Genomic DNA, 12,544 nt, shown 5'->3' with positions numbered 1-12,544 from the left:
GCTGAGAGGATCGGCTCAAGGGTTCACCAGGCGTTGGCAACCGTTCCTCGACTATCTAGCGGAACGTTAGGGGGAAAATAGATCGTCAGCAGCAGCCCGGGGGAGGGGGGGGGTGGTAAATTGTTTGTGTTCTAGATGGGGTGAGGGGGCGGGGGGGGGGAGCACTATTTTGTGTTATTTTGTTTGTTCACTATTTTATTTTAACAATGTTATCTATCAGTTATCATGTTACCGTTTTTGTTGATTTGTAAGGGGGAAAAATTGTGTTCGAAAACTTTAATAAAAATATATATTTTTTTAAAAAGTGGCAGCACAGGTGGAAATGGTGGTAAAGAAAGCGTATGGTATGCTTGCCTTCATCGGACGCGGTATCGTGTATAGAAGCTGGCAAATTATGTTGGTTATATAAAGCGTTGGTTAGGCCACATTTGGAATACTTTATCCAATTCTGGTCACCACATTACCAGAAGGACGTGGAGGCTTTAGAGAAAGTACAGAAAAGGTTTCCCAGGATGTTGCCTGGTATGGAGGATATTAGCAATGAGGAGAGATGAATATACTGGGATTGTTCTCCCTAGAGAGACCGAGGCTGAGTGGCGACCTGATAGAAGTTTATAAAATCATGAGGGGTATAGATAGGGTGAACAGTTGGAGGCTTTTTCCCTAGGGCGGAAACGACAATTACAAGGGGCACAAGTTCAAGATGAGGGGGGATAGGTTCAGTGGCGATGTGTAGGGGGAGGTTTTTTTACACAGTGGGTGGTGGTGGCCTGGAATGCACTGCCAAGGTTGAGGCAGATGCATTTAAGACTTATTTGGATAGACACATGAACAGACTGGGTATAGAAGGATACAGGTGGTTGGTCTAGATAGGACATGTGATCAGCGCAGACTTGGAGGGCTGAAGTGCCTGTTCCTGTGCTGTACTGTTCTTTGCACCCCTCCTCACAGCACAGCAACATTACATGAGAAGCACCTGACATTTCTAGCTTTCATCATTTGTCTGGCGCAAACAGGAAGTAGACGGGGCCAGTCGAGCAGGTCTCCCTACCAAATTGAAGCAATTGGCCTGATTTCCAGATAAAATTGCACTTGGTCTTCTAAATAAAAAATCCTGTCATGGTCCAGATTAATGTTGACGAGCAATATTCAAGATAGCAGAGGTAGTTGGAATTGCATGATTTTTTTTTTTTTTAAACAAACAATTTTATTGAGATATTTTTGGCATTGTAAACCGTAACAATATACATTAGTGTGCAAATATCAATTACAAAAACATAGTGCAAATAACAGTTCCTCTCTCGCAAATAGACCCGCCTATTCGTCCCCCCTACTCTACACTAATTCTACCCCCCCCATCTAGCACACTTGTCCTCCAGCCCAAATAATTTGCTCATCCAGGCCACCGTCATGTTGGCCCGGTGAACTACCTTGAACTGAATCAGGCTAAGCCTGGCACATGTTGCAGTTGCATTTACCCTCCTCAGAGCGTCTGCCCATACGCCTCCCTCCAACTCCCCACCAAGCTTCTCCTCCCACTTGAGTTTCAGTTCCTCTGTCCCTGTGTCCTCCGCTCCCATAAGCTCCTTATAAATATCCGAGACTCTCCCCTCTCCTACCTCTCCCCTGGAAACTACCCTGTCAGGGATTCCCCTTGGTGGAAGGCGTGGGAAGGACAGGACCTGTCTACGTGCGAAATCCCGCACCTGCAAGTACCGAAAGTCATTTCCCCTTGCCAGCCAGAACTTCTCCTCCAGCGCCCTCATGCTCGCGAAGCTCCCTTCCAGGGACAAGTCGCCCATCCTTCCCACCTCTGCCACGCTCGAAACCCGCCGTCCATCTTCCCCGGGACAAATCGGTGGTTGTCTCATATTGGGGACCAGACCGACGCTCCCACTTCCCCCGCATGCTTCCTCAATTGGCCCCAAACCCGCAGAGCCGCCACCACTATAGGGCTGGTGGAGTACCTGGCCAGCGGGAGCGGCAGAGGAGCCGTGACTCGGGCTGCCAAGCTGGTGCCCCTGCACGAAACAGCCTCCACCGGCTCCCAAAACTACCCCGTACCCACCATCCATTTCCTTATCATGGCTATGTTAGCTGCCCAGTAGTAGTTGCTGAGGTTCGGCAACGCCAGTATCCCCTCGCTACGGTTCCGCTCCAGCATCCCCCTCTTTACCCGCGGGGACTTCCCCACCCAAACAAATCCCAGGATGATTTTATTGATCCTTTTAAAGAAGGACCGCGGAATGAAAATAGGGAGACACTAAAAAATAAACCGGAATCTCGGGAGGATCGTCATCTTCGCCGTCTGTACTCTCCCCGCTAGTGACAGCGGGACCGCATCCCAACTCCGAAACTCGCTCCTCATTTGCTCCACCAGCCTAGAAAAGTTCAACTTATGCATCCTGCCCCAGTCCCGCACCACTTGTATCCCTAAATACCTAAAACTTTCCCCAACCAGCCTAAACGGTACTCCCTCAGCCTATTCTCCTGACCCCTCGCCTGCACCACAAACACTCGCACTTTGACATGGGAATTGCATGATTTTAATATTTATTTGGTCTTCATTCCTCTAGTGTAGCGCCATTCATACAAAGTCTTGTTACAGCAAAGCTATCAAAAATTTCAAGAGATGTCGTCAAATGCCATGGCTAAGATAATGTTGTTGTCTTTTGAGGTTGAATCTGCTTGTGTTTTTTTTTTAAAAAGAATGCAGGGTTTTCAACATTTTTTTCCCTTGTTCTGGAACATTTTGTACCAACATTAATTGGAAACATTAATGATGTGTAAGAAAGTTGCTCTCTTTGATCTGTTTTGGAGACTGTCATGATATGCACTCATGCACATAATGAGATACAGGCAGTGACAGACGCCCAGTACAGCCAATCAACACACAGGACAGAACACAACCAATCACCAGGCAGAACACTAGAGGGGGGTTTCCCACTATAAAACACACGAGGCATCAGCACTCTGCCTCTTTCCACTGGTGACAACTAAACAGTCAGGGTGTATATATCAGTTAGCACCTTCTACATGTGGCTCAGCTAGTCTGGTTTAGTTAGTTATAGCTAGCACGCATAAATTAGTAGAGTGTCAACCCACAGCAAGCTGTGTGCACTGCTCCAGAAGTTCAATAAAACTTATTGAACTAACGTCTAAGTTTGGTGTCTACTTTACAGTACAACTGCATCCAGTTGCAGTCCGTGTTACCCCAGGGTGAATAACACGACAGATACCAAATCAGTACTGAGCTGGAGAAAAGTATTTGCATCCAGTGATTAACTGGTGACTGATTTTTTTCTTTTTAAGTTTCACGAAGTAAACTGGGCAACTTAAATATTTTGATTTGTGCGTATGGCTGTTATAGCCAACACAGCAATGAAACCAATGTGAGTTTTTACTTTGTAACTATTTGGTGCTGCATGAAATTGATGCAAATGTGTGTTTTCCCAGGTGCATATAATCCAGATTTGGGTTAAATATTTTGGTCACTTCATACTCTGAGTCCTCTTCTCAACTAGAGCTTTATAAATAATCTCACACTCTAACTCATTTGAAGCCTGACATTTCTTTATGCAGTGGGGCTGACATGTCCTTTGTTATCTCTCCTCAGAGCTTTATTTACAAGAAACATTTAAACCTTTAGTGAACATTACACCAGATGCAAGGTAAGTAAGCCACATTGCATAGTTTTTAGATTCAATGTGGTTGGCTTGTTTATATTTATCCACAAAGCTTTTTAAGTTTATATCCACGGATGAGTTGGTGCAGCGGTTGAATCTGGTGTCTGAAGACCAAGTAGAACAAGAAAATAGTCCAGGGGCAGAATAAATACGATGCGAGTGGTTGATTAAGGGGACAAGCTAAACACTGATGTTACTTTGACTTCAAGGTTAGCAATAGTTGGAAATCTTTGCCCAAGACAAGCTAAGTGGAATTTTCCAGTTTAGCTAGCAGATATTTAAGGGAATCTAGAGGGTTAAATTTTGCAAACTTTTTATCGGAAGCATTTCACTGGAGGGATCCAAACTTGACAAATGCAAGAAAATTTTAAAATGTTCAAACATTTAATGGAATAATTAGTATATTTAACTCCTTCACGGTACTTGATATCTTACAACCAATCTCACTTTGCGATTATGCCTCACCTTAACTCCAGGTAATCTCCAGGTAGTTTGCGTGAAGGAGCAAGCAAATCATTTATTTAACATAGTGTGATTTTGTTCAGGTGCTGGTTTAGCACAGGGCTAAAGAGCTGGCTTTTAAAAGCAGCCCAGCAGCACGGTTCAATTGCCGTACCAGCCTCCCCGAACAGGCGCCGGAATGTGGCGACTACGGGCTTTTCACAGTAACTTCATTTGAAGCCTACTTGTGCCAATAAGTGATTTTCATTTCATTTCATTTTCAGGTATCTGACCATTTTTTGAATTTGGGACAGCCATTTTAATAACTTATTTTGCGCTGCTTACTGTTTGCTGGAGGAGGATTATGAGGATGACAAAGCTGGTGTATGCATTAACCTGTACCTCAATCATTGAGATTGATTTGAATCTTTTATTGCTTATCTGGAACCTCTGAAGATGTCATAGATTTCATAGAAGTTACAGTGCAGAAGGAGGCTATTCGGCCCATCGAGTCTGCACCGGCTCTTGGAAAGAGCACCCTATCCAAGCCCACACCTCCACCCTATCCCCATAACCCAGCAACCCCACCCAACACTAAGGGCAATTTAGCATGGCCAATCCACCTAACCTGAGAATGAGATAAGCTGCACAAACTTCCTTAGTGAGGAAAGGATTGAATAAAAAAAAAGGTCTCGAATAAAAAGTAAATGTGGTCGTAGGTTTGCCAGGAAGAGTTGCAAATCGCTACTGCACGTATAATATGGTGTAATGGTTGAACTACTATAAATCTAGAGACTTGAGGGTGAAGATTGGAAGGGCTATGGGCAAAGAGGAGGAGACTGTAACGAATTGGACACGTCTTTCAAAGAACTAGCACAAGCATGACGGGCCAAATGGCCGCCTCCTCTGCTATATCGTTTTATGTTTCAAGACAGAGAAAAAGACCCAAGCAGAATGGACATTTGCCTTTTTATTGTGATACAAAGATGTCACTTTTAGAACAAAGAACAAAGAAAATTACAGCACAGGAACAGGCCCTTCGGCCCTCCCAGCCTGCGCCGATCCAGATCCTTTATCTAAACCTGTCGCCTATTTTCCAAGGATCTACTTCCCTCTGTTCCCCGCCCGTTCATATATCTGTCTAGATGCATCTTGAATGATGCTATCGTGCCCACCTCTACCACCTCCACTGGCAAAGCGTTCCAGGCACCCACCACCCTCTGCGTAAAAAACTTTCCACATACATCTCCCTTAAACTTTCCCCCTTTCACCTTGAAATCGTGACCCCTTGTAATTGACACCCCCACTCTTGGAAAAAGCTTGTTGCCATCCACCCTGTCCATACCTCTCATAATTTTGTAGACCTCAATCAGGTCCCCCCTCAACCTCCGTCTTTCCAACGAAAAAAATCCTAATCTACTCAACCTTTCTTCATAGCTAGCACCCTCCATACCAGGCAACATCCTGCTGCACCTTCTCTGCACCCTCTCTAAAGCATCCACACCCTTCTGGTAATGTGGCGACCAGAACTGCACGCAGTATTCCAAATGTGGCCTAACCAAAGTCCTATACAACTGTAACATGACCTGCCGACTCTTGTACTCAATACCCCGTCCGATGAAGGCAAGCGTGCTGTATGCCTTCTTGACCACTCTTATCGACCTGCGTTGCCACCTTCAGGGTACAATGGACCTGAACTCCCAGATCTCTCTGTGCATCAATTTTCCCCAGGACTCTTCCATTGACCGTATAGTCCGCTCTTGAATTAGATCTTCCAAAATGCATCACCTCTCATTTGCCTGGATTGAACTCCATCTGCCATTTCTCTGCCCAACTCTCCAATCTATCTATATTTTGCTGTATTTTCTGACAGTCCTCTTCGCTATCTGCAACTCCACCAATCTTAGTATCATCTGCAAACTTGCTAATCGAACCACCTATACCTTCGTCCAGATCATTTATGTACATCACAAAAAACAGTGGTCCGAGCACGGATCCCTGTGGAACGCCACGAGTCACCTTTCTCCATTTTGAGACACTCCCTTCCACCACTGCTCTCTGTTTACTGTTGCCCAGCCAATTCTTTATCCATCTAGCTAGTACACCCTGAACCCCATACAACTTCACTTTTTCCATCAACCTGCCATGGGAAACTTTATCAAACGCCTTACTGAAGTCCATGTATATGACATCTACGGCCCTTCCCTCATCAATTAACGTTGTCACTTCCTCAAAGACTTCTATTACGTTTGTAAGACATGACCTTCCCTGCACAAAACCATGCTGCCTATCACTGATAAGTCTATTTTCTTCCAAATGTGAATAGATCCTATCCCTCAGTACCTTCTCCAACAGTTTGCCTGCCACTGACGTCAAGCTCACCGGTCTATAATTCCCTGGATTATCCCTGCTACCCTTCTTCAGCAAAGGGACAACATTAGCAATTCTCCAGTCCTCCGGGACCTCACCCATGCTCAAGGATGCTGCAAAGATATCTTGAGGCCACAGCTATTTCGTCCCTCGCTTCCCTCAGTAACCTGGGATAGATCCCATCCGGACCTGGGGACTTGTCCACCTTTAATGCCTTTTAGAATACCCAAAACCTCCCCCTTCCTTATGCCGACTTGACCTAGAGTATTTAAACATCCATCCCCAGCCTCAACATCCGTCGTGTCCCTCTCCTTGGTGAATGCCAATGCAAAGTACTCATTAAGAATCTCACCCATTTCCTCTGACTCCACGCATAAATTCCCTCTTTTGTCTTTGAGTGGGCCAATCCTTTCGCTAGTCACCCTCTTGCTCCTTATATACAAATAAAAGGCTTTGGGATTTTCTTTAACCCTGTTAGCCAAAGATATTTCATGACCCCTTTTAGCCACCTTTATTGCGCGTTTGAGATTTGTCCTACTTTCCCGATATTCCTCCAAAGCTTCATTAGTTTTAAGTCACCTAGATCTTATGTATGCTTCCTTTTTCATCTTGGCTTGTCTAACAATTCCACCCGTCATCCATGCTTCCCTAATCTTGCCGTTTCTATTACTCATTTTCACAATGTCTGTCCTGCACTGTAATCAACCTTTCCTTAAAAGACTCCCACATTTCAAATGTGGATTTACTCTTAAACAGCTGCTCCCAATCCACATTCCCTAGCTCCTGCCGAATTTTGTTATACTTGGCCTTTCCCCAATTTAGCACTCTTCCTTTAGCACCACTCTCATCTTTGTCCATGAGTATTCTAACACTTACGGAATTGTGATCGCAATTCCCAAAGTAATCACCGACTGAAACGTCAACCACCTGGCAGGGATCATTCCCCAATACCAGGTCCAGTATGGCCCCTTCCCGAGTTGGACTATTTACATACTGCTCTAAATAAAACTCTCCTGGATGCTCCTTACAAATTCTGCTCCATCTACGCCTCCAACACTACATGAGTCCCATTCAATGTTGGGGAAGTTAAAATCACCCATCACAACCACCCTATTGCTCCTACATTTTTCTATAATCTGTCTACATATTTGTACCTCTACTTCACGCTCGCTCGCGGGAGGCCTGTAGTAAAGTCCCAACAATGTTACTGCACCCTTCCTATTTCTTAGCTCTACCCATAGTGCCTCCGTGCTTGAATCCTCCATTGTGCCCTCCTTAATCACAGCTGTGAAAAATGAAAATCGCTTATTGTCACGAGTAGGCTTCAATTAAGTTACTGTGAAAAGCCCCTAGTCGCCACGTTCCGGCGCCTGTTCGGGGGGGGGCTGTTACGGGAATTGAACCGTGCTGCTGGCCTGCCTTGGTCTGCTTTAAAAGCCAGCGATTTAGCCCAGTGAGCTAAACCAGCCCCTAGCTGTGATATCATCTCTGACCAGTAATGCAACTCCTCCACCCCTTTTACCTCCCTCTCTAGCCCTCCTGAAGCATCTATACCCTGGGATATTTAGTTGCCAGTCTTGCCCTTCCCTCAACCAAGTCTCAGTAATACCAATAACATCATATTCCCAGGTACTAATCCAAGCCCTAACTTCATCTGCCTTACCTGCTACACTTCTCGCATTAAAACAAATGCACCTCAGACCACCTGTCCCTTTGCGTTCATCATCTCTTCCCTGTCTACTCTTCCCCTTAGTCACATTGAGTTTTTTATCTAGTACCTTACTGGCTTTAGTTGCTGCCTCTTTACTGACCTGTAACTTCCTAATCTGGTTCCCATCCCCCTGCCACACTAGTTTAAAACCTCCCCAACAGTGTTAGCAAAAGCACCCTTTGGGACATTGGTTCCAGTCCTGCCCAGGTGTAGACTGTCTGATTTGTAATGGTCCCACCGCCCCCAGAACAGGTTCCAATGTCCCAAAAATCTGAACTCCTCCCTCCTGCACCATCTCTCAAGCCACGTATTCATTCTGATTATTCTTGAATTTCTACTCTGACTGTCTCGTGGTACTGGTAGCAATCCTGAGATTACTACCTTTGAGGTCCTACTTTTTAACTTATCTCCTAACTCCCTAAATTCTGATTGTAGGACCTCATCCCATTTTTTACCTATATCATTGGTGCCTATATGCACCACGACAACTGGCTGTTCACCCTCCCCCTTCAGTATGTCCTGCAGCCGATCTGAGACATCCCTGACCCGTGCACCCGGGAGGCAACATACTATTCGGGAGTCTCGTTTTCGACCACAGAAACGCCTGTCTACTCCCCTTACGATTTAATCCCCTATGACTATAGCCCTGCCAGTCTTTTTCCTGCCCTTCTGTGCAGCAGAGCCAGCCACGGTGCCATGAGCCTGGCTACTATTGCCTTCCCCTGGTGAGTCATCTCCCCCAACAGTATCCAAAACGGTATACCTGTTTTGGAGGGAGATGACCGCAGGGGACACCTGCACTGCCTTCCTGCTCTTTCTCTGCGTTTTGGTCACCCATTCCCTATCTCCCTCACCAATCCTAATCTGCTGTGTGACCAACTCACTGAACGTGCTATCCACGACCTCCTCAGCATTGCGGATGCTCCAAAGCGAGTCCATCCGCAGCTCCAGAGCCGTCATGCGGTCTAACAGGAGCTGCAGTTGCGCACACTTCCCGCACATGAAGGAGCCCGAGGCATCGGCCGCATCCCTGAACTCCCACATTGAGCACGAGGAGCATAACACGGGTCTGGGATCTCCTGCCATTTTTACACTTTACCTTAACTGATTAAAAATATAATATCAAATAATGAATAAGTGAAAGGAATAAAGATTTTACTTACCAATCACAATACTTACCAACCCAGGAAGAGTTGAATTTCTCCCACCTACTGCTAATTGGAGCACTTTCCCGACGAGCCAATCAGGTCACTGCTTTGCTGTGATGTCATTCTTCAAGGTAAGTTTTTAAAGAGGAAAACTTACCTTCCCGACAGACCCCTGGCCACTGCCCCCGCCGAAAATCTAAAGGCCGCTTCTCCAGCAGCTGTGTCCCCGCTGCTCTCCTCGCTCTCGCTGTGTACCCATCGCTCTCCTCATGCTCTTTCACTGTGTCCCCGCCACTCTCCTCGGTCTCACTGTGTCCCCGCCGCTCTCCTCGGTCTCACTGTGTCCCCGCCACACTCCTCGGTCTCACTGTGTCCCCGCCACTCTCCTCGGTCTCACTGTGTCCCCGCCACTCTCCTCGGTCTCACTGTGTCCCCGCCACTCTCCTCGGTCTCACTGTGTCCCCGCCACTCTCCTCGCTCTCACTGTGTCCCCGCCACTCTCCTCGCTCTCACTGTGTCCCCACCGCTCTCCTCGCTCTCACTGTGTCCCCGCTGCTCTCCTCGCTCTCACTGTGTCCCCGCTGCTCTCCTCACGCTCTTTCACTGTGTCTCCGCCGCTCTCGTAGAGCTCTTTCACTGTGTCTCCGCCGCTCTCCTCGCGCTCTTTCACTGTGCCTCCGCCGCTCTCCTCGCGCTCTTTCACTGTGTCTCCGCCGCTCTCCTCGCGCTCTTTCACTGTGTCTCCGCCGTTCTCTAGAGCTCTTTCACTGTGTTTTATTCGTACAGTACTATGTATTTGACCTAATTGTTGTGAGGATACAAGTGGAAAGGGATTTTCAGCGCTTGCCATTCATGGCAAGGTCAGGCTAGATGCCAGAAGCTAATCCAGGGCACTAGCATCTTATCAGCCACCCTGTGAAATGCTGCCAATTCAGCTGGCCCTTTGGGAGCATGGATTTATTGAAGTGTTAAGTAGTTGCTTCATTTCAGTTTAGCTTTGGGGGAAAAACTGACTGGTCCAATTACAAAAGAACCTGGGGCTATATACCGTACAGAAGTGGGAGATCAATGGTGCCATCACCTTCTGCCTGGTCAGTACGACTTTTATTTGCTCAGAATAATAATTGTGCTGTGTACGGAAGGTGAAGACAACCCAAACATGGTTGTTAATCCAGCATCTAAATTGAAGTACTTCGCAGACCCAATAAATTAGGCTAGATAAGGGGGTGTTTTATAGTCATGTAGCTAACATTGGAAACTCAGTGGGTGAGACTATTACTGACACCTATTTAAGTCAGCACTCCACGGCACTGACCTGCTCCCCCATTTGAGAAATATCAATAATCGGTTCATTTCTGCTTTTATATTACTGAAATTCACTGTTCATAGCAGAGGAGTTAAGCTCTGGTATTTACTGCAGGGACAATCGTGAAAGTACAGGGTTTTTGCTCAATACCTGTCTGGTTGACTGATGTGCTTCAGGTAAGGAAATCTGCTGCCCTTATCTGGGCTGGACAACATGTGACTCCAGATCCAGACTAAAGACTTTGGCTCTTAACTGGCCTCTGAAATGGCCGAGCAATGCTCTCAGTCATATCAACCCACTGCAGTCAAAGTCAATTTCATAGCCGCACTGGGGTATACCTACACGCTGTGGATTGCAGCAGTTCAAGATGTTGGCACTTTTGAGACAGTGAGTGAAAATTATTTTTCTCTCCCTACAGATGCTGCTTTTTCCAGCATTCTCTTGTTTTTTTTTGTTTCAGATTTCAGCATCCACATTATTTTGTTTTTATTTCAATGAAAATTCTGGGCTGGCAACCTTCAGTTTTCCGCAGTACTCTTGTATTTTGCTTGTAATATTGCTTGTATTTAAGTTGGATGGTAATGTAATCTTCTGGATGGACTAATTTAGCTGGAATAAGGCAGACTTCCAGAATAAATCTCCTGTATGGGTATTTTGGGTGGGTTGGTCATCAATGTATTTCAGAACAGTTTTCAGGAACGAAATCCTTTACTGGACTCACGGCGCCATTCTTCCCCATTTGTGCTTGCATGGATTCATCCAGGAGTCATAAATCCAGTCCGAATTCAGAAGAGTTAGATCTTTAAATAAAAAAAGCAACTCCCTTTGTTGTCAGAGCCAAACCGTCCCTGGCAAACGCTTAAAAAAAGTCATGCAAAGAAAGAAAAGGCTTGCATTTATGAAATGCCATTCATGACCCCAAAACATCCCAAAACACTTTGGCCAATTTATAGCCACTGCTGTAGCAGGATCTGAATCCTGCAACACCATTCCCACCAGCACTGTGGGTATGCCTCCGCTTGATGGGACGATAGCAGCTCAAGAAGGCAGCACACTACCAAGTTCATGAGGGCCATTGGGGATGGTTAACAAATACTGGCCTTGCCAACGATACCTGCATCTCCTGAAAGAGTTGTTTTTAAAAGGGGGGGTGGAGAGGCTTTTGTGTGCAGTAAGTTCCCACAAAATAGCAATGATCAGGTAGTCTGTTCTCGTGATATTTACTGATGGATAAATGTTGGTCAGGGCACTGAGACAAATTTCCCAACCCCTCTTTGAAATAATGCCATGGGATCTTTTAGGATAGACTGGACCTCAGTTTAATGGCACCTCTGAGAATGTAGTGCTCCTTCAGTACAGTAGAATGTTATTCTAGATTTTACGCTCGACTGTCGGAATATCTGACTTGAGGTGAGAATGCTACGCATTGAGAGACAGCTCAGACTTCTCCAATAAATTCTTATGCTGCCATCATCTTGAACTTGTTTTGTCCTTTCAGCCTCTTTGATGCTGTGTATTCACTCATAAAGAATAAGATTCATCGGTTGCCAGTGATTGACCCCAACAGTGGAAATGCACTTTATATCCTCACTCACAAGCGGATCCTAAAATTCCTGCAGCTTTTTGTAAGTATTATCTTCTGAGCGTCAGACCAGATGTTGCTATGGGTCAGGGAACTTTATCTCTGCTTCCGATGTATGTATACATTCATCCATGATAATGCATGCTTTGTTGTGAAGCAAATATAGCATTGTCATTAATGTGCCCCTGATGGAGATTGTCCAGATTAGGATGCACGATGGGAGGGCAGGTCTCTGCTCAGGAGAAGGTGAATGAGGTATTTACGGTTTTGAACGAAAAGTTATACAGGTCCGAACCGGCA

The 12,544-nt window shown here is 45.8% G+C and overlaps 1 protein-coding gene across 5 annotated transcripts in view; it reads left to right on the top strand.

The window, feature by feature from the left end:
- The window catches only part of LOC140424773 (5'-AMP-activated protein kinase subunit gamma-2-like), a 584,455-nt gene that overhangs the window by 546,332 nt on the left and 25,579 nt on the right, over window positions 1-12,544 (top strand). For all 5 annotated transcript variants that reach the window (XM_072508165.1, XM_072508164.1, XM_072508167.1 and 2 more), the window contains 2 exons: window positions 3,617-3,671; window positions 12,161-12,287. In XM_072508165.1, coding sequence (XP_072364266.1) covers window positions 3,617-3,671; window positions 12,161-12,287 — 182 coding nt within the window. The remainder of the gene's footprint in view (window positions 1-3,616; window positions 3,672-12,160; window positions 12,288-12,544) is intronic.

Source organism: Scyliorhinus torazame, chromosome 6 (assembly GCF_047496885.1).
Source record: "Scyliorhinus torazame isolate Kashiwa2021f chromosome 6, sScyTor2.1, whole genome shotgun sequence".
Lineage (NCBI taxonomy): Eukaryota > Metazoa > Chordata > Chondrichthyes > Carcharhiniformes > Scyliorhinidae > Scyliorhinus > Scyliorhinus torazame.
This window is presented reverse-complemented; position numbering and strand designations above follow the sequence as displayed.